Consider the following 24,803-nt stretch of genomic DNA (forward strand, 5'->3'; position numbering starts at 1 on the left):
AATCCTCTCTCAATGCCCTACTCTCTCCTGGTTCGCCTCCAAGTTCTCGCTTCCTCTCGGTGGCCCCTTTACCCTCTGCTCCAGCTTGTTGCAATCACAGTACAAAGGGTGAGGGCGGGCGAGGGGAGCTCTACCCGAACTGGCTGCCTCTGCGGGCCCGCGACCAATCCCGAGCGCGCGCGTCCGCCCGCCCGCCCGCGCGGAGGGCCCTGGGCGGCTGCTGAGGCCGGGTGGAGCAGCGGACTAAGCCGGGAGTTCGCCGAGGGGGCCCAGAGCCCGCCGCCCGCAGCTCGCAGGGGGCTCTCGGCCGCGCCATGCCGCTATGGGGCGTCGCCCTCGCGCTGTTCCTGGCCTCGCTCGCCTTGCTCTTTCTGTTCGCCCCCAGACTCCTGCACACTGTTGGAGCGAGGACTCAGCCCGGGGCCGTGGTCCAGGACGACGAGATGAACTCCGGAGGCCCCACCGATCAGTTCAGCGACGGGCGTGAGTCGCTGCCAGGCGGTTGCAGCCTCCTCTGTAAGCCGTCGGCGCTGGCCCAGTGCCTGCTGCGCGCCCTGCGACGCTCTGCGGCGCTGGAGCCTGAACCGCGCCCCTGGCTGTCCGGGCCTCACCTGCAGACCTTTTGCCACTTCGTCCTGCCCGTCGGGCCGGGGCCTGAGCTGGCCCGGGAGTACTTGCAGTTGGCAGACGATGGGCTGGTGGCCCTGGACTGGGTCATAGGACCTTGCGCCCGGGGTCGCCGGATCACCAGCGCGGGAGCCCTCCCGGCGGTGCTGCTGGTGATCCCAAACGCCTGGGGGCGCCTCACCCGCAACGTTCTCGGCCTGTGCCTGCTCGCCCTGGAGCATGGCTACTACCCGGTCATCTTTCACCGCCGTGGCCACCACGGCTGCCCACTGGTCAGCCCTCGGCTGCAGCCTTTTGGTGACCCGTCGGACCTTAAAGAGGCAGTCACCTACATTCGCTTCCGACACCCCGCGGCTCCGCTCTTCGCTGTGAGCGAGGGCTCAGGCTCCGCGCTGCTGCTGTCCTACCTGGGCGAGTGCGGGTCCTCCAGTTACATGATGGGTGCCGCCTGCATCTCGCCTGTGCTGCGCTGCCGCGAGTGGTTTGAGACCGGCTTGCCCTGGCTTTATGAGCGTGGCTTCCTACTATATCAGAAGATTGCGCTCAGCAGGTGGGTAATTCAGGCCCATGCTGGGCAGGGAGGCCTCAGGCTGGCCTAGAAAACATCCCTGCCTCCTGTGAAAACAAACAGGTATGGGCCAGTTTGGGCAAGGTTCTCACACATTTTCCAAAATTGTCCAAACCCCCATTCTAAATAGAACTTAAAAAGGAGGTTTGAAAGCCATATGTGGCCTCTCAGCTTTAACCGGCATCACTGAGCTAGAGCAGGGACTCACCGGGGCCTCCATCATGCCCTCAAGTATCCTAGCAACCTGAACACCTGACGTTTACCACTTAGTCTGTAACTCAGCAGGTCAGCAAAGAGGGCTTTCAAAGCAGTTGCAGCCCATTTTCTGTCTAGAGTATTTACTTCCATCCTAGAGCCTGGAGGTGACAGGGATCAGAAATAGGGCAGCATTTATTAAAAATTCTTTTGGCTTGGCAAATATCCTGCATATGTACTCCACATTTAACTTGTTTTAAAAATATTTAAACATTTTTATTTTAACCTCCAAAAGGAGCATAATTTACTACCAGGGTGACAGGTGAGACTCTCACCAAGAAGCTCTGAGTGTCAGGCCAGCAGCCTTCCCTTGGAGATGGCAGAATGAGGTCAAATGCATTAGACAAGAGGATGAGGCAGAAAAAGACCTGGGGTATGGGAATAGACCTGCTTGGGTCTAAATCTTGAATTTCCAGAAGTTACCTATCCCCCACACACACTTTTTTTTTTTTTAAGATAAAAAGTTCAAGCTGGTCTTGAACTCAATTTGTATCCCAGACTGGCCTCAAACTCATAGCAATCCTCCTGCCTCAACCTCCTGAGTGCTAGGATTTCAGGCATGTGCCACCATGCCCAGCCCCTAACCCATTGTAGACTCACTTTTCCCCTTCAGTTAAATGGAATTAATCATAGCCACATCCCCAGTGGTTCTGATCATTAAGTGACAAATAAAGGTGAAAGGCTGGCACTGGGTAGGTGCTCAGCAACTGTGCTTTTTCCTTGCCCCAGTTTGCCTATTTTGAGAAGCTCAAATCCTGAACTGAACACCAACCTGAAGCACTGCCATGGCAACCCAGAGGGCTGGCGTAGTCCAGGGAGAAGGTGCTCTCATCTTGCTTAACTGTCATAGTTTCCACTCCAAAATGACCACCATTGGCAAGGACCCTGGGCACCAGCTAGAAGTGGAGAGGAAACTCGTGCCTTTAGAAACTGCCATGCCCAAGGAATTTTTGGTTGAAAGCTTGGGGCACTCTCTTTTAATATTTGCAAACAACTTATTGTTGTTTTTGTTTTTTTGTTTGTTTGTTTTTGTATCGGTACCAGAGATCAAACTCACGACCACACGCTTGCAAGGCAGGCACTTATGCCGCTGAGCTATATCCCCAGCACCCTCAGGCAACATATTGTAAATTCAGCTGGCTGAGGCTGGCCAGATGACCCCACCCAAAGGACTAAGCTAGTATGCCAGTGCCTCTTCAGGAAGCTGGAAACAACAAAGGTACTCTATCCCCACAGCAGCTGCTCTCAGGCCCCTGCGTGGAAATGCTTCATGTAAATTAATCTAGGAATACCTCCCTGAGAAGTACCTGATCAAACTCATAGGTCACATTCGTTTGTCATCATCAGGACAGCAACATTAGTATAAAAATATAAAGGCAACTAACATCATAACTGAACAGGGTAGCTCCAGTGATTTCTGAAGGTAGAAAGGGTCCAGAAAGTAACAGCTCTTAACAAGTTCCCTGGAAAGAATGAGAAGCTGAGGTTGGGAGGAGAGCTGTCCCTGTAGATGGGAAGCTGCCTGCCAAACCAGATGTCGCCTCTAAGAGCTGGACAGGTGATGCTATGTATCACAGCCATATGTTCCTATTCATTTCCCTGAAGATCTGTGTTTTGCGCAAAGTTTGTTGGCCCCAGTTTAAGTGTTTTTTGTTTTTGGTTTTTTTGTGGTGCCAGGGATCAAACTCATGACCTTGAGTTTGCCAAGCAGGCACTTAACGCTGCTGAGCTAAACCCCCAGCCCTCCAGTTTAAGTTTTTAAAAGGGCCATGCAACCAAAAAGCCTCGGGACTAGAATCTGGCCCGTGGGCTACTACTCTACAGCTTCTGCTATCTCTGATTTTATGATTCCTCCTTCCTTCTTCCATACCTTGGTCCCCTCAACTCCTGCTACCAGGTATGCCACTGCCCTGGAGGACACAGTGGATACCTGCAAGCTGTTCAAGAGCCGCTCCCTGAGAGAGTTTGAGGAGACCCTCTTCTGCCACACTAAGAGTTTCCCCATCAGCTGGGACACATACTGGGACCGCAATGACCCCCTCCGGGATGTGGATGAGGCCGCTGTGCCAGTGCTGTGCATCTGCAGCACCGACGACCCTGTTTGTGGGCCGCCGGACCGCACTCTGCCTACCGAACTCTTCCACAGCAACCCTTACTTCTTTTTGCTGCTCAGTCGCCATGGAGGCCACTGTGGCTTCCTGCGCCAGGAGCCCTTCCCAGCCTGGAGCCACGAGGTCATCTTAGAGTCCTTCCGAGCCTTGACTGAGTTCTTCCGCATGGAAGAGAGGATGAAAGGGCTGAGCAGGCACCGGACCTCATTCCTAGGATGCCGCCGCCGTTGGGGAGTCTTGCAGAAGCGAGAGATCTCCCCCTCTTCTAATCTGGAGGAGATCTTTAGCTGGAAGCGATCATACACCAGATGAGACCTGGCAGGAGTCCCAAAAAGATAGTAGGGACTGGAAGGGGCAGCTCCAGGGCTTCGCTTCTGATTCTGCCTCTCTCTCTTAAACTGGTCTGTGGGAAGAGATACAGCTACCTGCAAACCCCTTCTCCCCAGCTGAGTGGAACCCCCATGGAGCTCTGTTAAACACATTCCTGCTCATCCTGGTCATCTCTGGTCCCTGCCTCCTTCCAGCAATTTCATAAACCAAGAGAAAATGGACTCAAGAGAAAATGCTTTCCTCCTAGGCATGACTACAGGGAAGATGAGTTTATGCATGTCATTTGGCTTCTCTGTCTCACATAAATAATCAACACAGCAACTGCTTCTTGAGCTGGAGCCATTTGATGTAAAAAGGACAGGATGTTTGTGTCTCAGTCCCACTTCCTTCATGTGCTCTGTGGTTGTGGCTCTGCTCCGACTGAATGCATCAGCAGCTGTGGACCCAGGCTCCCAGACTTGCCTGAGTCTGAAAAGGCAGCAGAGCAGGAAGTGCTGGGACCTCTTGACCAGGACTGGTAAGGGTGAGAATGAGAAAGCCTGACCTGGGCTCAAAGATCCGTTCTCTAAGAGGAACCCTGCCAGTCTCGGTTGAGAATGGGGCTGATCTGGGACTCCAGCCTCCGCCCGGCCCTCTGGCTTCTCTGGAGGGACCCCAGGGGATTTTAGGAATAAGAAGTGCTCTTACCCACATTGTTAGACCTTGGCACTAGTAGCCAGTTTCTCAAGTAATGTTCCCTCTTGTTCCATTTCTGAGGATTCCTCCAGAGAAGCCCAGCCAGAGCTATTTTTCTCCTGAAATGTGGGTTTTCTGTAGGTCATTAAAAGTACAGACCTCACCTCAGAGTTTCTTGTTAGTTACAGTCTTTTCTGATGCTCCTAGCCTCTCCCTTTCCAGAGCCAGGACAGACATCAGGGACCAGAGGAAACAAAGCACCAAGAGTGAGGAGGGCTCACTCCATGATAAGGTGTAGGGTACAGATTGGTCAACATAGTCTGTTTTGAATTAGGCCATTATTATTACTATTATTAGAACAAGAGATCTAGTTCCATGTTCAAATGTTTAATACGGCTTGCCATAAGGTTTTTTAAAAAATGTTTATTTTGGTGCTGGAGATTGAACCCAGGGCTTTGCCTATGCTAGGTAAGCACTCATTATCACAAAGCTACATTCCCAGCCCAGAAATTTTAATTCATCAGTGAGAAAGAAGGTGCCTGTTTTTTTTTCCCCCACCAGGACCAGGGATTGAACTCACAACTGCCTCCTTGCAAGGCAGGTGCTTATGCCGCTGAGCTATGCCTGTTTTGACCTCAGAAACAGCAAAGCAATTTTGAAAGAGAGAGTTATACCAAAAGGCGTACTCTGAGTCTTGGGCTGAGGTATTCCTAGTGCCATAAGTTCAGATTTGGATGATCTTGCCACTGTCTTGTTCTTAAAGCTCAAAAAAAAAAAAAAAAAAAAAAAAAAAAAAGAAAGAAAGAAAGAAAGAAAGAAATTCTGAACTCTAGTATTCTAACCAATATAGACATTCAGTTGTCTAAGGCATAATCTGTTGTGGGGAAAAAAAGTCTCCCTCAGGGCTGGGGATTACCTCAGCTGCATAAGCGCCTGCCTTGCAAGCAGGCAGTTGTGAGTTCAATCCCTGGTACCGATAAAAATGAAAAAGACAAAAACAACAACAACAAAAAAAAAATCTCCCTCTTTCATTACTTCTCCTCCTCCTCTCATTCCTCCTTTAATGTTCTTTCACCCTTTCTGAGCAGTAGAAACAAAAAGGAACTGAATGCTAAAGAAGTTGAACTGCAGCCTCTGTAAGCCTTGTAAGGCACAGTTACTGGTATCTGGCGCCCTCCCCATCTCCTTCAGTGGGGCTTTCAGTTAGTTAGGCTCCTACCGTGCCATATGCCCTTGGATCATTCAGAACTTCAAAGTGAGAAGCAACCCAGTACTTTTTAATTTGTTCTAAGGAATTTGGTACTAAGGAAGAATTGAAACCAGGGCCTTCACACTGAGCTACACCCCGAGCCCTTTTTTATTCTTTATTTTGAGATACTCTCTCTAAGTGACCGAGGCTGGGCTCAGCCCAGTGGTTTTTAAGCTGTAAGGCTAAGCATGTCCCAAAAGGCAAAAATCATGGTAGTTTCTCTAGACCAGATAGCATAGGGTTCTGGTTTCTCAAAAGAATAGCTTTCTCAAAAGAATAGACATGCTGGTTCATTCTCTTTGCCCTTTTTATAGGAAAGAAAATTTGCTAGGAAGGGCAATATATATATTTTGCAGTTACAAGATGTTTTTTGTTTTTCCTTTTGTTTTTCTTTCGCAGTGCTGGGGATGGAATCAGGGCCTTGCACATGCTAGGAAAGAGCTCTACCACTGAACTACACTCCCAGCCCTGCAGTTAAGGATTGCAAAGTTTATTTTTGCTAAGAAAGTGTAGTTTCTTTTCAAGGTTGGGGTGACTCTGTCCTTTAGCTAAAATGGCTCTATTTTGGTACACAGCTAACCATGAGAGGAGCAGAGAGAGACCCCTGCACACTATTCTAAGAAAGGATGGTCCCATGAACAAAATCACAAGTTCTGAGTTTGAGAAAGCAAGATAATAACAAAGTACTACTTAGCTGGGAGTTTTCACAAGGTGGGACTTTATGCCTCATTACTTTCTTGCCTTCCTTTTGGTCTCCTCAAATGGTAAGAAGAGAGGAAAAAAAAAAACAAAAAACAAAAAAAAAAACCAGAAAACCCCAGCGATTAAGGGAAGCATTATCTCAGCAGCCAAGTCCTATGTTTCCACATGGGCATCAGATACAGGAAGCAGATAACTACCTTCTGAGTGTTTCTTTGAACTATACTGTGTTCTCACCTTTGGTACCAAGGATGTATAATTAAATTTTTATAAGGACTATTTTATATATTTATAAATAGGTTCCAATAGTTCTTTTACTGAAAAAGCTCCATTCTCTGAGAAATGTTTTGAATGAAGACATTGCTTCTAAGACTTGAATATGGTTAGGAAAAAAGTCAACACAGGAAGTGTCATCTTGGCTTTATACATAACCTCAAAACCATCCCAGCACCAGAAACTCCTCTGTACTCATCTTTCACCCAAACCACAATATCCTCTGTCAGCCAGACAAGGTATCTTCCTTTAGAAATGAACTTCAGCATGAATTCCTCTCCCTATTTAAATAAGCAGATGCACCCACCCACTCTGATAGACCTTTGTAACAATGCCAATAAAGAGTATTCATGATTTTACTGTCAAGCCACAAAGGATGAAATCAGAAATTTTCAGATGTTATAATATGCAAAGAATGTTTTCAGGAAGGCTTCTAGGTTGTATACCAAGGGTGCCCAAGGACCCACAACAGAATAAATGCCTCAAAGAACAAGTCCCACATCATCAGGGGAGTATTCAAGCTAGGCTACCTCTTGGCACCTATCATGGGAGGGCGCTAAGACATGCATATGGCTTGGATCAAATAGCCTCCTCTTATATGTGAATCTATAAACTGAAATAATGCTAATAAGCTCAGAGAGTTGCAGACTTTTGGTTTGTTTTTAGATCTGATGATCAAGTGATTATAGACTTGACCAGGGAGTTGGTCAAGATTCTAATAAGAGTATGGCACATGCCTGTAATCCCAGTACTCAGGAGGCTGAGGCAGAGGATCTGAGTTTGAGGCCAGCTTGGGTTACAAAATGAGTTCAAGGCCAGCCTGGACTGAATAGTGAAACCATATCTCAAAAAGATTTTTTTTAAAAAAAGGATTTTAATGAAAATAATCCTGTGAATGTGACTAGGATAATAAAGATATCCAGTAATTACACTGTAGTTATAGGTGCTCAGAGCTAAAAGTTGGAAGGTAAAATGAAGTTTAAAACAATGAAAGACATAAATATATCCTTGTCTCACCCCTCCAGCCTTACCCTGAAATAAAGCAATATCTTACCCTAGTGTTTATCACCAATGTGGTTAAACAAACGTTTCTCTAACTTGTTTGCCTCTGAAAATACTGTAAAACTTGCAGTCTCCCTGCAACACCAGAATGTACAAATATCTGGGAACAAATATGTGCTGTTTGTCTCCCGCAATTCTCTGTGTACTGAGCCGTGCTGACAGACTGTGCCTCCCTGCACTTTCCATTCACCGGTTGTGGCCTCACTTGTGTAGATTTTGCTTTGTTTGGTTTTGTTTTGGGCTTTTTGAGACACAGCCTCACTATTACAGGGTCAGACTGGTCTTAAACTCATTTTGTAGCCCAGACTGGTCTCAAACTTGTAAGGATCCTCCTGCCTGTTAGGATTATAGGCATGCAGCACCCAGCCTGTCCTAGCTTTATTTCTTTAACACTAACCACAGGCAGATTTGTTTAATCAACAACCAGGCCTTCTGCTCTGGGGTAGTAATTTCTCAGCCGGGTTTAAGTTCCCTGATCTTCACTTAGAATCTACATAGAAATTTTTTTTTGGTGAGCAACTGGTGTGGGTAGTATAGGGTACTGAGGTAGTAACTTGGGAGATCCGGGTTTTAGTTTCCACTTCATCTGTGACTTAAACACTGTTCCATATGAAAAGACTTGAGTATATACAGCCCTTCATGTGTAAGGATTGCCCAGTTGAAAATGCAAGTTTTGTATTTTAAGCTCTCTTGATGAGTTTCTCCAAATTCAGGCTCTGCCAGTTGTCTGAGCCAGGCAAATTAGATAAATGTTAATGTTACAAAGGCTCCATACCGGCATTTTACAAGTTTAAAAGCTGTGCCATTTTCCTAAGTAAATATAGTAGGTAAACAATACTTGTACTTATGGCCTATGGGTTATTGCAGTGTTTCTATCTTGTCTACTATGCTTGTTTTTGAATTTAAAAAAATAGCCCAGCATCCATGAAATTTCCTCCTGAATTCACCTTTTTACAAAAAAAAAAAAAGTCATCCAAAGTGTTTTAAACAGGACTGGATTAGATGGCCTACTATCCCACATGTGGCTAAAATGTGACGATTTTTGCTGAGCATGGTGGCATATGCCTGTAATCCCTGCTCTTGGGAGGCTAGAATGAAAGGGTCACAATGTGGAAGGTCTGGGCCCAATAAAGTATATATAAAAGTATAAATATATACGATAACTTTTTTTTATGGGTACTAGGGATCGAACTCACAACCGCCTGCTTGCAAGGCAGGTGCCCATGCCACTGAGCTAAATACCCAGCCCCCTATACGATAATTTTTAATAGAATAATGTCCCTATATGTGGGAGGAGTTATAATTACAGAGATCAAAACACAGGAATACAACTTAAGATCCTGCATCAAAGTATCAAGTTTGAGGGTATAGGCAACTACTTTGAAGGCAATAAGATTCACTAAGATGCCCATTCTGGTTTGACTATTGTCTCCTTTGGAAGTCCTGTAATGTTTACAATGCCTAAGTTTTATTGGTCTTGTTCTCTACTGTTCTGTTCAACTTTATAATATCTAATGAGATAGACAATTCTTTTTAAGGAAACAAGAGACATCGTTGATAACCATTATTGATAACCTTGTACTCTGTTTTACATCATGTGCTATGTCTATCTTTGGTTTTGACTGACAGCTTTGTTTTGCCATATTTGACTTTATTCTCTCCCCCCCAAAAAGTAATAAGAACTAAGGAGTAATAAAACCCAAAATGTGTAAATTTTGTTGTAAAAAAGAGAGGGAAAAAAAAGAGCTCTAAAGGATACAACAGCAAGTGTGTTTAGGGGTGTTAAACAGCTGACCATATTAATGTTTTTGGTTGGATCACTGAACACAACAGTTTGCAGTCTCGCTGTTTGAATGTCCACTTTGTATTCTTTGATACTGTGATTTGAGCAACTATTTCTAAGATGATAGTATGTAATCTATTAACTGGTGATTTCTTACTGTTTTTTTTTTCTTTCTTTTTTTTTTGTAGTTCTGTATTACGTGTACCCTTACACCGCTTTGTTTTGTTTTGTGTTTTTCTCTTTTTCCTTTTAAATAAAATTAAAAAAAAAAAAAAAAGATCCTGCATCAAACAGAACCAAAAGTAGAGTCATCTCATACCTAAAGACACAAGCCATTTCATTCTCCGGACAGAGCAAAGGTAGAGTTCCTCTTACCAATACGGCACTTCATTTTTTTTTTTTTTTTGTCTTTTTCCTTTTTATTGGTACCAGGGATCGAACTCACGACTGCCTGCTTACAAGGCAGGTGCTTATGCCACTGAGCTAAAACCCCAGCCCCCGGCACTTCATTTTTGTAACATCTAGCCCTGTGTTTGAAATTAGATAACTGTTGCTAAAATAAACCTATGGGAATAAAATTGCTTTAAAAAAACTAAGCAGACATTGTGTACTAAAATTACTTTATTACAGTTGATTTTTTAAACATTTCCTTTGCTATGATACAAAGGATACTTACAAACAAAATATTACATATGACCTTGTTTCGCTCTTATGTTCTGACAACTTGGTAACAGTTTAAATGCACAATCTATACAATTAATACAGATTATATATGAACTATAAGGTATGCTGAACCAGAAGAATACTGACAATATACTGTACAATAAGCCTTACCAGTTAGTGCTGTGGACCATTACTACCAAAAGGAAAATGCACATCTGTACAGTCACCTTTACCAGCTGGTGCTGACAGTGAGGGAGAGGCTTCTTTCCCATTGCAACCCTTGATAAGCCTCCACTGTGGGCATCTGTTTGGTCCAAAAGTTTAAAGGACTGTGTATGTTTAACATTAGTCATCAGTAAAGTGGTAGAACACTACCACACTTTCAACATGATAATCTCTGACCAAAAAAAAAAAAAAAAAATCAGTCCCAGCTTTAAAAGACCGTTAAGTCCTTTGTCCTCTATGAAAACCCTACAGGCTCAAGGGCTTTAGGAGATGAGAAGATGAAGGCTGCCAAAAAAGGAGGCAAGAAACCAAGCCAAAATCTAGGTCTTGCAAAATCATTTTTCCCTTCACCAAAGGGAACTAGAAATGTACAAATTCATTGATGAACCTCAATGATAACATATCAGTTAGCTGATAACCCTCATTTTATCTGGACCCTTGACTCATGGGAATAACTGAAACAGATTGTGGATAACGTATACCACTTTCAGAAAATAAATCTTGCTTAGTTAAAATATTCCCTTCAGCTTCCATAGCTGGTCCTGGGCTATGACAGGTGTGCATTCATCTCTCAATGGTCTACTCAGAAATGATAAGGTTACAGCTTTTTTCTTTTTTTTTTTCTTTTTTTCTTTTTAAATAAAAAAGCAATTGACTGAAGCATTTTCTTTTTCAAGGTAAATAGCAAAAATAAAAATAAAAACCAACCCTTGCATTTGCATAAATAATGCAAATGGAGTGATATGGCCTTTAAAGGAGTTAGTAGGAAGATAAAAGTAAAGAACCAGAGAAAATGATGTGTTAATTTTTTTCCTTTTAAAAATTTCTACATGTGCAAAATAAATCATGCTGTTTGAGGATAGCAAAGGAAATGAATACTTAAAACCAAAAATATAAATAATGTTTGGATGACTGGTAAAAGCAGAAACCAACCTGGGTTACAAAAAGGATTATACATTCAAGATGCTCTTAAACCCAGTGGGATAAATTATGATAAAACTGTGTTAATAGTTACGTTAAAAAATCTCAAGTTTGTTCTTAAATCTTCACAATACAAGCAAAGCTGTTTTAAAATATACACTATACATATTTCTCATAGTCTTTCCAACCTCATTAATGAGCATTAGGCTTTTTCATATACTAAAACAAGAGGGTTCTGGAAGCTAAACTGCTTATAGTAACCCATCCATTATTTAAATGTTTAAGTCTTAAGTGGGTTAAAAACTTTAGCAGACTTACATAAATAGGATTTAGCAACACAGGTGTTAATTTAAAAAACTCTAAAGCATTTACAAATCATTAAGTTGGAACAGTCTGGGGAAGCTATGTGCACTATACTTTAAAATGTTATTTACATCAGACCATTGCTTTTGTAAAAATTTTCCTAAAAGGTTAAAAAAAATTGAAGAACCTGTGTAAACTAGCAGAGAAGGATCGTAAAAGGAAAGGTTAAAAATAAACAAAATTATTTCCTAATAGAAACCCCACACATCCCTCTTCACTTAAATTTTACTCTAGAAATCACTTGCAAATCCTAATAGGCTCATATATGTTGTCAAGATAATGTGGCAAAATACCTTATCAAATGACTGGCCTCAAGTAACTTTTTTTTTTATGTGTTCTTTCCTGTGTTTCTAGCTTGGACAATTTTGGGACACATGTAATTAATTGGAGGAGCACTCTAAGTAGGCACAATTCCCATTTAATGTGGAATAAAAGGGGGAAAATGCTGTTAGGAAGAAGGGATGGTGGTTTCTTTGATCTATGAAATGAGAGGAAGCACAGCACATTTGGAATGGGCACCAAAAGGGCTTCTCTGGCAATACACCAGAAGCAGCCAACATCTTGGTAAACTAAACATATCTGTTTATGACCCCCTAAAAAGGGTTAGAAGGGTTCTAACACTCCTCAGGGTTTTTTGATATGTTTTTGATATGCCAAATGGTCACACAGACCAGCCAGAAACTGCAAACAACAGGCAGCTGTATCCTTTTTAATTACATACTTCACTATATGACCATGTGCAATTTATAGTATAATGTTCATGCCTAGACAATGTATTTGAGGACTAAGGAAAAGCAAAATGTGCCACTGAGAGAAACCTGTTTCCATATAACTGGTCTCCATGCTTTCAAGTGGCTCTAATATACCTTGGATACTAAGCCAAGCCATGCAAAAGCAAAGAGTACACACTTTTCATTAACATTGGTATCTCAATTCTAAACCACTGACTTCAAAGTAGCCATAGAAACATATAACACAAGTACTGAAAGCATACAATTGAGGGCTCATGGATTTTTAAGAAATGCATTTCCCTCATCTATGTTCACCAGTCTTTAATACCTTGGCTACAAGGCATATCAGAGAAAGGGAGTTTAAATGGGGGTAATGTCTAAGGAACACAGTAATTCTGGAATTAGAAAAATGTTCCAGAAATGGGATAAATGTGCCAGCAATAACCATAGTCATTTCATTTGAAAATTCAGGTAAAGAGCCCACGAACAGTCCCAAACCATAATGTTATCACTTGCATAATTTACATAAACAGTAACACACTTGTGCACTTTATAGACAAAACACACTTCTGTAAACATGGCCACGGGGGGAGGGAGGCTCCTACCTCATTTATGACTGAGGATATGTAATCATCATAGTAAATAAAGTTACTTAGCTTAAAAGATTTCAAACCTGACCAATGATTAAGTTTCATTTCCCCCTGTTTAACATTTAAGCGTTAATTCTAAAAATGTACGTCACCTAGGATGGTTTCAGGGTTAGATGCTAGAACCACAACTGGCAATGACAGCAACTCCTCTCTAGCTGGCACAGACCTATAAACTTTAGTACAAAACCAAAAAAATACAGAAACTAGGTCAATTTGTTAACTACATATTTACAGATAATTACATGATTTTTCACTCACAATTTGCTAAAAACTGTGAGTAAAAGGAAACTGTGCAGGTTGAATTACCCGTACTTTGAGGGGAATTCTTGGGCATAAGACACCCTTTTCCATTCATTCAGAAGCTTCACCTTCTCTCCACTTCTTCATGGCAAACTACCTACAGATGTTTATATTAGTGTATCCAGTGGGCATCCTGCTATTTGAGAGGATTAACTTTTTCTCTAAACAGCCCTTGTATATTTAAAATAAAACAAAAATACAATCAGAGACACATACACCCCCCACAAAAAAAATTTGTGAAATTTCAAAAGTTTGGATTGCTGGGAAACAGCAGTGATGGTGACATAGTACATGGCTCCCCAAGTTTAATTCTCTGCCTTTATTTTCTTTAAAAAGATACTAATCTTTGGGTAGGTGGGATGTGCAAGTTTCCAAGAAGCCCATAATAGGCAGATAAGGTGCTACTAATTTATGTATTTCTTATGCTCTGAAGACTACCATCAGGCCAAATGGATTCTCTTCCTTTGTATGAGTAAAATTTTTGAAATCTGAATATAAGGAGGAAAAAAAATTAGTCAACATGACTTTGAAGGAGATTATGAGTTCAGTAGAAAATGTGACAATAAAGGAAGAGTTCTCAGCTTCACTTTCTTTTTCTAAACAGTGTTTAATAAATTTACAAATTAAATGATTTCCAATGTCGATCTACTGTAGCAATTTCATAAAAGTGCAGACAACATAACCAGACACAGCAAAACAGACTTCAATCAGTAGTCCTTGCATACACAAGAGGCAAGTATGCTAAATGTTCAGCACACTCTTTAAGGAATCTGAGGATGGGAAATTTCCAGTTCTTAACAACTATGAGTGAGTATATTTCAAAAGGCAACATATAACCTGGGTTGAAATGCTATCATGTTAGATAAAGAAAAGCAAAATAGAGAATTTGTTTCTCCTCAATAATCAATATTTTGGTAGCAGCCCAAAGATGATAGACCAAGTTGTAATTTTGCTGCTTAAAGAAGGCTCTAAGAAATGAGAATTGCTTCATCCATTACTATAGGAGACTCACTTTACACACAAATATATTTTCTGACTTGAATACCACTAAGATACTTCACATTTTCAGCATGGGACAAAATGCAGAAAGGTATAACCTCCAAAGGCATGGGATGCGGTGTTGGGCCAAATCTCTGCTTGAATACTAGTGGCTCAGAAAGGGTGGAAGATGCACAAAGAACTTAATATTAACAAGCAATAAGAGGCAACTCAAAGCAGAAATCCCCTCACCAATGCCATAAGCTGCTCTCAATGACCATTTCCTGTTGACTGTATAGTTCAGGAGACTTTAGATTGCTTTAGCTGTAATTCCTTTCTTGGCTGTTTAAATCCTCAGCAAAAATATGTAATTACAGTATCAATGGAATAAAAAAGTGGATCAATGGCATCACTACTAAGAAATACAGAAAACATATATAGATTGTGTGACTTATCTTTTTTATCATCTCTGCAGAGGAATTACCACCAGTGTTCTTTCCACAATTCACTTTTCTTTTCCATCATTTATCTTTTGTTGCATCACAACGCAAAACTCATGGAAACACTAACTGGCTCTTTCCTCGGCACTATTTTACTGCACTGCAATTTATGGTTCCATATTTTACTTTTCTCTCCACTCATACAAATGCTAGGAGGGGATTAGAAAGGAAAAGACTGAATGTAATGATCACTTTCTCATAAATATCAACCCAGAGTACTCATTCTTAAAAAACACCTGCATTCTTGCCTTAACTGAGGACTAAAATAAAATCAAACAAAAACAACAGAACCTTAAGTGCCCTGATGGAAATGTACAGTATGAGTTACATCCATCCATTTATACACACACATAGACACTCATATGTATATACAATATATATATATACAAATGATAATAGCTATACCAAAAATGTGCATTATTTAACACAGTTTTAAAAAGCCAGTAGATCATGGTATAATACAATTTATTTCCACTAGTGAATGGCACGAATGGAGAATTGCAAGAGTTGTTTCAAGTACAATGAAGTCATTTTCACAGGTGAAAATAAATAGTATTATTCCAGTGTCCAACACAATGTATTTTATAAAAGTTAAAATGTCAGACCTTTAGTACCTACAAAAGAGGAAAATTACTAAAGTCTGTCTTATGGCCTAAAAAAAGATACAGAATTTTCAAATTTTGAAAAAGAGGGGTGGGGTTTGAGAAAAAAATGTAGAAATGGGAGTGTCCAGGAAGGTGTCCTTAGTGTTTTGAATGGTGTTTGCCTATATCCAGGCAGTTGAAAATCATGGCTATGGTAAGTTCAAACTACTTAAGTGTATTATACCTGTAGGTGTGACTTCAAATGCAGGACTAGTCATCTCTATGTATAGAAATGGCTAAAAAGAATGTCAGCTCTGATAAAAATAATATAAACACATTCTTACGCTAACATCTACACAGTGAAAATGCTTTCAGATACTCTAATTTGGAGTTAGAACTGTCTTTTAAAAAGAAAAAAATGTGCAAAGGGAAGAAAATCTGATTAGGAATAAAATGTTTCAACATAGGCTTTGCATTTTTAAAATGCTCACACACACACACACACACACACACACACACACACACACACGGAGAAGGGCAAGCACAAGTAACTTTTCATTGCCAGGTTCTGGACACCAGACATAGCATTTACAGTTTCTGATATGCTACACAATCTCCCATACTTTTAATTTTCTTAAACACGTATATGATGAATACCAACACCAGGGAAGAGGTAGTGTTAGTTTGATTAAATTTTGACATTTGCACACAGATTCAAAAAAGTGCTTGTTCTTTCTTAAGGGTATTTTAAAACCCTCCAAATTTTCCTACCAGTTTTACTCTATGATGATTCCTATCATGTATGAGATTCACCAGAAGTTAATATCCCACAAACACAAAAAAACCAATTAATTTGAATAAGTTTTGCAAACTACATATATTTTAATTAAAATTAATGATATAATCCAGATATAGTGATGACCTACATGTCAAAATAGCTATCACACAAATTAGATACAAAACCTTAGTGGACACACATTTGGAGTCAGTATTCAATTATGCTTTTTTAATTATATACGACATGAACTTGTTAAAGCCTAACTGAAGCTCAAAAGTGGATTTTAAAATGTATCACTGGTAGTGTGAGTTTGCAAAAGGTTTTGTAAGCAAATCTTATCTAATTCCTTATTCTACCTCTCCAGTACTAGAGAGGGGCCAGAACTCTGAAGAATGCTTTTAAAGGTATTTAAAAGTCTTGCATTTCTGGATACTTTATTAAGTTCTAAAGTTCTTATAATTTTCCTCCAAATAGATTTCTCACTAAAACACTGTGTAACAGTTGAATGCAGATAAAAGAAAACTAAAAGCCTTTTCATCAGCTGTGACAAATATATGTCATTTTTACCTAAAAACTGGTGATCTGGAGCATGGTCAAGAAGACAATACAACAGAATGCTACTCGAAACACTGGCTAGAAGAATGTATGAATTCTATTTTGATCTTGGTTTTTAAAGGATTTATATTAATACATTAATTTTACTTATAGTTACCTTCAAATCAATGTCAGAAATTCCTAAAGTGGAGGCTTCATGGAGACTGGGCTGACACACGGTAACTAAGGAAACTTAAAAATTTGGTTGACAAAACCAAGTGATAGATTCTAAAATTTGGTCATTAGTTTGGTCTAGGGGAAGAATATTACTGTGAGGGACTTGGAGAGTTCTATCTTGGAGCCCTCTGAGTACATGAAAAGCAGGATCCAGAGTTAGCAGCAAGTGTTCTTCAAGACAACCAGGGAGCAGGGAAGGGGCAGGACAATAACTTGTAAGAAACTCTGATCTGTCACTGAAGAGGACATTTTTTTTTTATTCAAGTCATATTCACAGCTCCTCACCCACTTTCAACTCAACTTCCACACACACAATGGAAATACCAAGTAACATCTGACTTTCAACATTGGGTTGATCCTTCATTATAAAACAAAACAAACAAAAAACAAAACATGCCCCACCCCCCAAATATGTTAGGTTTTCTCAAGAGATTCCCTAACCACTATAACTTACTTTTTTTTTGTTTTTTGTTTTTTCATTTGCCAAACTTCCTAGTTCCTTTTCAGTAGTATTTTAGCACTGAGGCTTGAGACTTCTGGAGTGGTGTTTCCTATTGTGTGATGTTAACATGATCCCAAATAGTCACTAAGTCTCAATGAACTGGAAGTGTGTAAAGTACTGCAGCAACAAAAATAGCAATTATAAAACAGAGGATCTGCAGATGCAGTAAAATCTACAGTGGTGATGAGAATTAGTCAGCAGCTGGTAGTCATTGGCTCAGAGGCTCCTGGTTCACTATGGCAACTAAACATTTAAATAACTGACTAATCTACTTGTAAACAGGAATTCCATAAGCCAAAAGTGGGTAGTCAAATTATGTCTATGTAGTGTGACGAGAATTCCCATAAATGGCAGTTTGTAAATATGGCATCATTCAAACACCTCTGGCATTTGATTTGTATTGGCTTTATGTCTGCTTCTGTACAAAGTAAAAGTACTGTTTGGGATGTTAGGACTTTTAGAGCTTAGCTAGAATGAAATATCACAGTAATAAGCAACAAATGTCGGGATATATATATACTTCATCTCCTCACTCTGCCACTGGACATAACTATCACATGAACTTTCAGGGGCCCCTCTCACTCTGCTGGTCTCCCCCTTTAAAGGCTCACAGGTTAGTAAATGCAATCCCTATACAGCTTGTGATCTCCTTAAGCAATTCCATCTTGCTGTGACACAAAGAAGGCACAACTGACTGGAAAAAAAGTCACTGACAAACTTAGGAAGCATTCAGAAGAAGAATTAAGTTGTTTTTTACCATCTGAAAAGGTCAGTACAATCCTTTAGTGTTCAAAGATTTCTGCTTTTTTAATCCAAATGAGGCTGAGAAGTCAGACCAATTTAAAAAAGAAAATACACTAGTAAGAAGGTGCAGGTGTACTCCTATAATAACTTGTTTCAGCATATGCAGCCTGCTGTCAGTGGCTCAGAAGAAATTTTGAATATGGAGGACAGCTTTAGATTTTCTCACAAACTTCTTAGATATGATACCCTATGCGATGATTCAAGCCACTTATGCTGCATTTTATTTTTGCAGTATTCAGAAAATATCCCTTCTATATAGCCAATTTCATTTTATTACATGCATGAAATATTTCATATCCACTCCCCTTTTCAAAATCCCCCCCCCCCAAAATCAAACCCGGCAGCCAAATACTATGACATCCCAATTAGTAAACACAAAATGGAACACTTTACAAAAATGAATAAAATATACCATTATGCAATCAGCTTCCACACTGTAGTACCCAAGTGAGGAGGCTGCTGTGATGATGTCTGTAGGCAGTTTCTTTTGGCAGACAGCTCCAGCGGAATTGCCACTTTCAATTATTAAGTTATGTATAAGACATGTGTGACCCATTGGATATTTGTGAAGTGACACTCGTGCTTCTGCTCATGCCCTGCTCCGTCCGTCCCCCAGAAGCTGTCCGCCTCAGAGCCTGGGGGCTATTGCGGACTCCTATACTGCTACCTCGAGGTACCCCTTGCATTGGCCCCGAGGGGTGACCCCATGGTTGGGGTCCACCTTGCATTGGATGGCCCCAAGCTTGTGGCGGGCCACCCATGGGATGACCCCAGTGAGGTCCTGGACCCCCAGCAGGATTGTGAGACCAACCAGAAGCTCCTGGGTAGCTGTGGCTGAATGCTTCAGGGGAAAGATTAGAAAGGACCATGTTACTAAAACCTAGTCTCATGCTTTCAGAGTCAAAAGCTTCAATTTCTCTGGCTTGACGCTCCAGTAGGCTTCGTATTCGTTCTGTGCGTTCATTCTGCAAAGCCAACATCTCTTCTTCAATCTGTTGATGATTAGGGAAGGAAAGCAAAAGAAAAGCCAATTTACTTTTTAAAAGTCTACATATATATTTGGAAGAAAACAAAAAGATATTATGGTAGCCTAGTGGATATCCTATTATCTTGCTTTGAAATCTGTGCCACATTGTTTTCTTCTGATCTACTTTGTTCTGTTTTGTTATGTTTAGTTTTACCCTCTTTAAAATAAAAAAAGTCTATATATAAATTAAGGAAGTAATGATTACTCAATTTTGAAGTGGCTATTTTATGGCTGTATATTTAAAAATCAAGAGATATACTGTGGGAATCATGGATAACTGCTATTTCTTTTTTTTTCTTTTTTGTTTTTATCGGTACCAGGGATAGAACTCACGGCTGCCTGCTTGCAAGGCAGGCGCTTATGCCGCTGAGCTAAATCCCCAGCCCCTAATAAAAGCTTTTTTTTTGTACTGAGGATCGAACTCAAGACTTCGTGTTTGCCAAGCAGGCACTTACGCTACTGAGCTAAACCCCTGGCTATAAAAGCAGTTTTTAAAAACTTGAACTTTTTACTGAATGACCAGATTGATAATATCTGAATCTGATTAATATCAAATATAACCTAAAAGTGGGACTAGATATTATATATTTCTTAATATGACTAATAAAAAAGTACATGGTAGCCATTCTGAAAAGTCCTTGTGAAAACTTTATAGGAAAAAGAAAATGAACCTAAATCTAATTCTGTCTTTTGATCTAACCACCAGTTCATAGGATATATTAAGTATAGGACAAGGAAAATACTAAATGACATTGTGAGAATGCAATCAGTCAAATCTAGAATTTAGATACTTCTACGATCCACAATTTAAAAACTGAGATGGGGAGAACTATTATAGACTAAAACTTTTTTTTTTTAATACATTAAAACTTGAAAGGCAGTTAACCAAATGTGATGTATGGATCTTGTTTGGGTCTTAATCCAAATAAACCAATTATGAAGAAGACTTTTTTTTAAATAATGGGAAAATTAAGACATAAAATAAAACAGAAATAATACTAATTTTGTTAGATGCCACAATGGAAATGTGCTTAACATAACCACAATATAAGATCAAAACATCTCATCTCTATTTAAGAGTGAAATTATACTATAGTGGAATATTTTTTAAAATCCTAGACAACAGCACTTGGGAGGCTGAGTCAGGAGGATCACTGCAAGTTCAAGACTAGCTTGGGCTACAAAGTGAGCTCAAGGTCAGCCTGAACTGCATAGCAAGACCATGTCTCAAAAAAGACCAAAAAAAAAAAAAAAAAAAACAACTAGACAAAACCAAACAAAACCTTAAACACTATCCCCTCAAAAGATGTTGAGTGAGAAAAAAAAAATTTGTAAAAAGGCCAGCCATGATGGCGCATGCCTATAATCCCAGCACTTGGGAGGTGGAGGCAGAAGGAGTGCAATGAGTTCAAGGCCAGCCTGAATTGCAAAGAAAAGCCCTGTCTGAAAAAGACAAAAACAAAACAAAACAAAAAACTATAAAATACTAATTGTTGAAGCTGGATGACGAGTACTTAGGGATTTCCTTGTACTAGTAGTCCTACTTTTGTGATTATTGAAGTTTTCTGTGGTAAAATGCTTTGATTTTGTAGGGATTAGAGGGATGGGGAAGAAAGAAAGAGGGAGCCAACAGGGATGAAAATAATCAAAATATATGCATGTACCAATATAAACCTCATTATTTTCGATTATTAATATGCATCAATAAAAGCTTATGTAAAGATGCATCAATTATCATTTTGTTTTGTTTTTTGGTGTTAGGTATTAAGCCCAGGACCTCCGAAAGGCTAAAGAGGTGTTCTCCCATTGAGCTACAACCCCACCCTAAAGTGTTTGCCATTAATTGGTTCTGGGAGATTTAATTAGTACCAAAAAGAATGAGTACTGAACAAATTCTTTTGGTTGAAAAGGACAGTGAGTCACAAAGCAATGGACACTCACAAGTTCTGGCTTGCATGTTGGGCACCAAACAAAAAATGAATACCAGCACAAAATTTTCATATGAGTGTGTCAAGTAACAAATTCATTAAGTTTCAAAGCAGTAGAGTACCAAATTATGACCATATCAGGTTTTAAGGCACTTGAAGACTTACATCAATAGTCATTACTTTGCAGAAACCTAGTGCAACAAATATGTTTAGTTTTTGTCAAGTTTATACAAGTACCTTTTGTATATCCTTTGATTTAGCATGCCTAATACACACAATTAGAAACTGCTTTAGAATATCACAAGATGTAACAACAGATTTATAGGTAAAGCATGGAATGATTCACTCTATAGGGGAGAAAGGAAATAAATCTACTTAAAGAAGGTGGTATATAGATCAGATTTTAAAAGATAAGAAGAGTTGGGCATGGTGGCATATGCCTGTAGCCTGTAATCCTAACACCTGAGAGGCTAAAACAGGAGTACTGTCATGAGTTCAAGGTCAGCCTGAACTGCCTTTATCAAGAGATTATGTCTAAAAAAAACAAAAAATAAATAATAAATGAAAGATTACAAATTTATCTGTAACACAAGGTGGGGAAAAGACATTTCTATCACAGGAAACACACATAAAGGTCTGGAGATATGGTGTTTGGGAAGTATCAACAGGTCAGAATGGATTGGAGTAAGAAGAGTTTAAAAACTAGTGTTCTATATATAAAAATATTCTAAAACTATCTTAGATAAGGCATTTTACATGAAAGTTGAAGGAAGACAAATTCAACATGAATTATTCTGAGGCAAAGACTAAATTATTAACCAAGGTGATTTCTCAATGGTAGGATTAAGAACAAATCTTTAGTTATACATCCTTATATTTTAAACTTTGGCAAATAATAAAAATCATAGTCTGTTTTGTTTTGTTTGGTATTGGGGATTGAACTCATGACTGCACGCTTGTAGGACAAGCGCTAACACAACTGAGCTAAATTCCCAGCCCTAAAAATCATAGTCTGGAAGTATGGCTCAGTGTGAGACCATTGGCCTAGCATGTATCAAGTCTGAAATTCAATTCCTAGCACCATAGAAATATAGGGAAGGGGAAGAGGAAAGAAAGGGTAACGGGGAAGAGAAAAGTATCTGTAAAATAACTTCCTACCTCTATAAAATATAAATTTGGTGGGGCATAGTAGTACACACCTGCAATTCCAGCTACTCAGGAGACTAAGGCAGAAGCATTGAAAGGTCAAGGCTGGGGCCTAAGGTAACTTAGTGACTCTATTAGATCCTCTCAAATAAAAAAAATAAAAGAACTGGGAACCTATAATCCCAGTACTCTGGGAGGTAGAAGCAAAAGAATTGTTAAGTTTGAGCTCACTTTGGGCAACTTAGTGACCTGGCGAGAACGTCTCTCAATTCTTTTAAAAAGGTCTGGGGATATAGTTGAGTTCTTGGTTCAATTCCCAGTACTGGGAAAAAATAAAAGAAATCATATAGAAAATCTACATATCTTTAAGGAATCAAGAATTTTAGTTTTTCTTTTAAGTATTTTACGCACTAAGTCCATGCACTAAAAATATTTAATTCAAGATACAATAAATGATGGTAATGTGGTGAGAATATAAATGACTTGAATAACTCATGATAAATTTAAATATATTAATACTAATATTTTATTCAATAAACATTGTTTCAATTTTGTTTGCTGCTGTTTGGTCATGTTAAAAAAGGAGCACTCCCCCACTGGGACTAAAACCCAAGGACTGAGAAACCTGTGTGTGATAAGAGTTTTTCAATTACGTAAAATGTAAAGCCAGATATTGTGACACATGCCTATAATTCTAGCACTTTGGGAGGCTGAGGCAGGAGGATCAAGAGTTTGTGCCTAAGCTAGGCAACTTAGCAAGACTTTGTCTCAAAACATACAATATCCAAAAACCAACCAACCAAAAAATGTTAAAAAAGGGCAAACAAATGTAGGTCAGTCAGAACCTTTGCCTAGCATGTGTGAGGCTCTGGGTTCAACCCGCAGTGCAAACAAAAAAAGCCTCCTCCAACCTAAGATTTATGATAGGATACATTAAAAATCCTACTTCTTTTAAAGCATATTATTACATTTATTTATTTTTTTAGGCTTTTTAAGACAGGGTCTCATTATACTATTCAAACTGGCCTGAGGTTCACTTTGTAGGCCAGACTGGTCTTGAACTTGCAACAATCCTTCTGCATCAGCCTCCTGAGTGTTGGGATTACAGGTGCATGCCACCACGTCTGGTTTTAAAAAGCATATTATTAATGTAAAATAGAAAAGTGATTTCACTTAGCCAATAGAGTTCCCATAATTAAACTTTCAACAGGTTTTCTCCTAATGATCTTTCTGTGAGAATACAAAAAGAAAGGTCTGGTAAGGTGTTTTAATTTTTAATTCTTAGACACTATTAACCAAGATGTTACTATTAAGCAAAATGCTGAGAGAAAAGTGAAAGAGAAGATTTTTTTAAAAGGCTATCTATATTACTTTTCATGTGTGTAAAAGATGCATGAAATTTAACATTTACTATTACAACTAGCGGAAAATTTAATGTAAATGAGAGATAAGAAAAGTTGAAATAAAACTTTATGGGCTGTGGGTCAAGCTCAGTGATATTTACACCTAGCATGTACAAGGCTCTGGGTTTTATTTCCAACAATCTTAAAAAAAAAAAAAAAATTGAGGTTTGGGTGTGGTAGCACATGTCCACAATATCAGCACTTGGGAGGTTGGAGCAGGAAGATCACCACAATTCTGAGACCAGCCAAGGCTAAATAGTGAGTTCAAGGTCTTCCTAAACTATATACTATCAAATCTGTCCCACAAAATCACACGTGCACACACACACCCCAAAACTCAAGACTTCATGTACAAATAGTCTGTTTTGTTGGTGTCTCAACCTAAAGCAACAACAATTCACTCTTTCATACTTCTACTTATTTTTACATAACTGTTTAACTGTTTCTTATCTGTGTAACCAGTATGTACAAAAATGCAGAAAATATTAGCATTTAGTGAAGTTCTCCCCTCCCCCGGGGTTGGGCTTTATACATGTTAAGCACATGTTCTACCACTGAGTAAAACTCTTGCATATAATTTTTCAGTTTTTGTAAAGAAGTGTCCAGTCTTGGTAATTTCCAATTAACCTCAGACTGCCATACACTTCACTTGAAATGCAAATAGCTCTATAAACCAACTAACACCTTAAAGCTTTATAGATTAACTCACTGTTTGTTTATTTGGTACTAGGCACTGAACCCACCGGTTTCTCACTGAGCTATATCCCAAACTCTTTTTGAGACAAGGCTTCACTAAGTTGTTCAACTCTCCAGATGGGACTTGAACTTGCAATCTTCCCACGTCAGCCTCCCAGAGTACTGGGATTATAGGAGGGCACCACCATGAATCATTTCTTT

The 24,803-nt window shown here is 39.7% G+C and overlaps 2 protein-coding genes across 5 annotated transcripts in view; one reads left to right on the forward strand and one right to left on the reverse strand.

Moving 5' to 3' along the window:
• The first annotated feature begins 181 nt into the window (after positions 1-181).
• On the forward strand, positions 182-11,223 carry Abhd15 (abhydrolase domain containing 15). Its single transcript, XM_003469706.4, has 2 exons — positions 182-1,177; positions 3,348-11,223. Exons 1-2 carry the CDS (start codon positions 315-317, stop codon positions 3,871-3,873), a joined length of 1,389 nt encoding a protein of 462 aa, XP_003469754.1. The 5' UTR covers positions 182-314; the 3' UTR covers positions 3,874-11,223.
• The window catches only part of Taok1 (TAO kinase 1), a 129,921-nt gene continuing 115,353 nt past the window's right edge, over positions 10,236-24,803 (reverse strand). For all 4 annotated transcript variants that reach the window (XM_063251125.1, XM_063251122.1, XM_063251124.1 and 1 more), the window contains one exon: positions 10,236-19,394. In XM_063251125.1, coding sequence (XP_063107195.1) covers positions 18,933-19,394 — 462 coding nt within the window. In that variant the 3' untranslated portion in view covers positions 10,236-18,932. The remainder of the gene's footprint in view (positions 19,395-24,803) is intronic.

This window comes from Cavia porcellus, unplaced genomic scaffold (assembly GCF_034190915.1).
Source record: "Cavia porcellus strain 051 isolate PalLab524CR breed Dunkin Hartley unplaced genomic scaffold, mCavPor4.1 scaffold_6, whole genome shotgun sequence".
NCBI classification, from domain to species: Eukaryota; Metazoa; Chordata; class Mammalia; order Rodentia; family Caviidae; genus Cavia; species Cavia porcellus.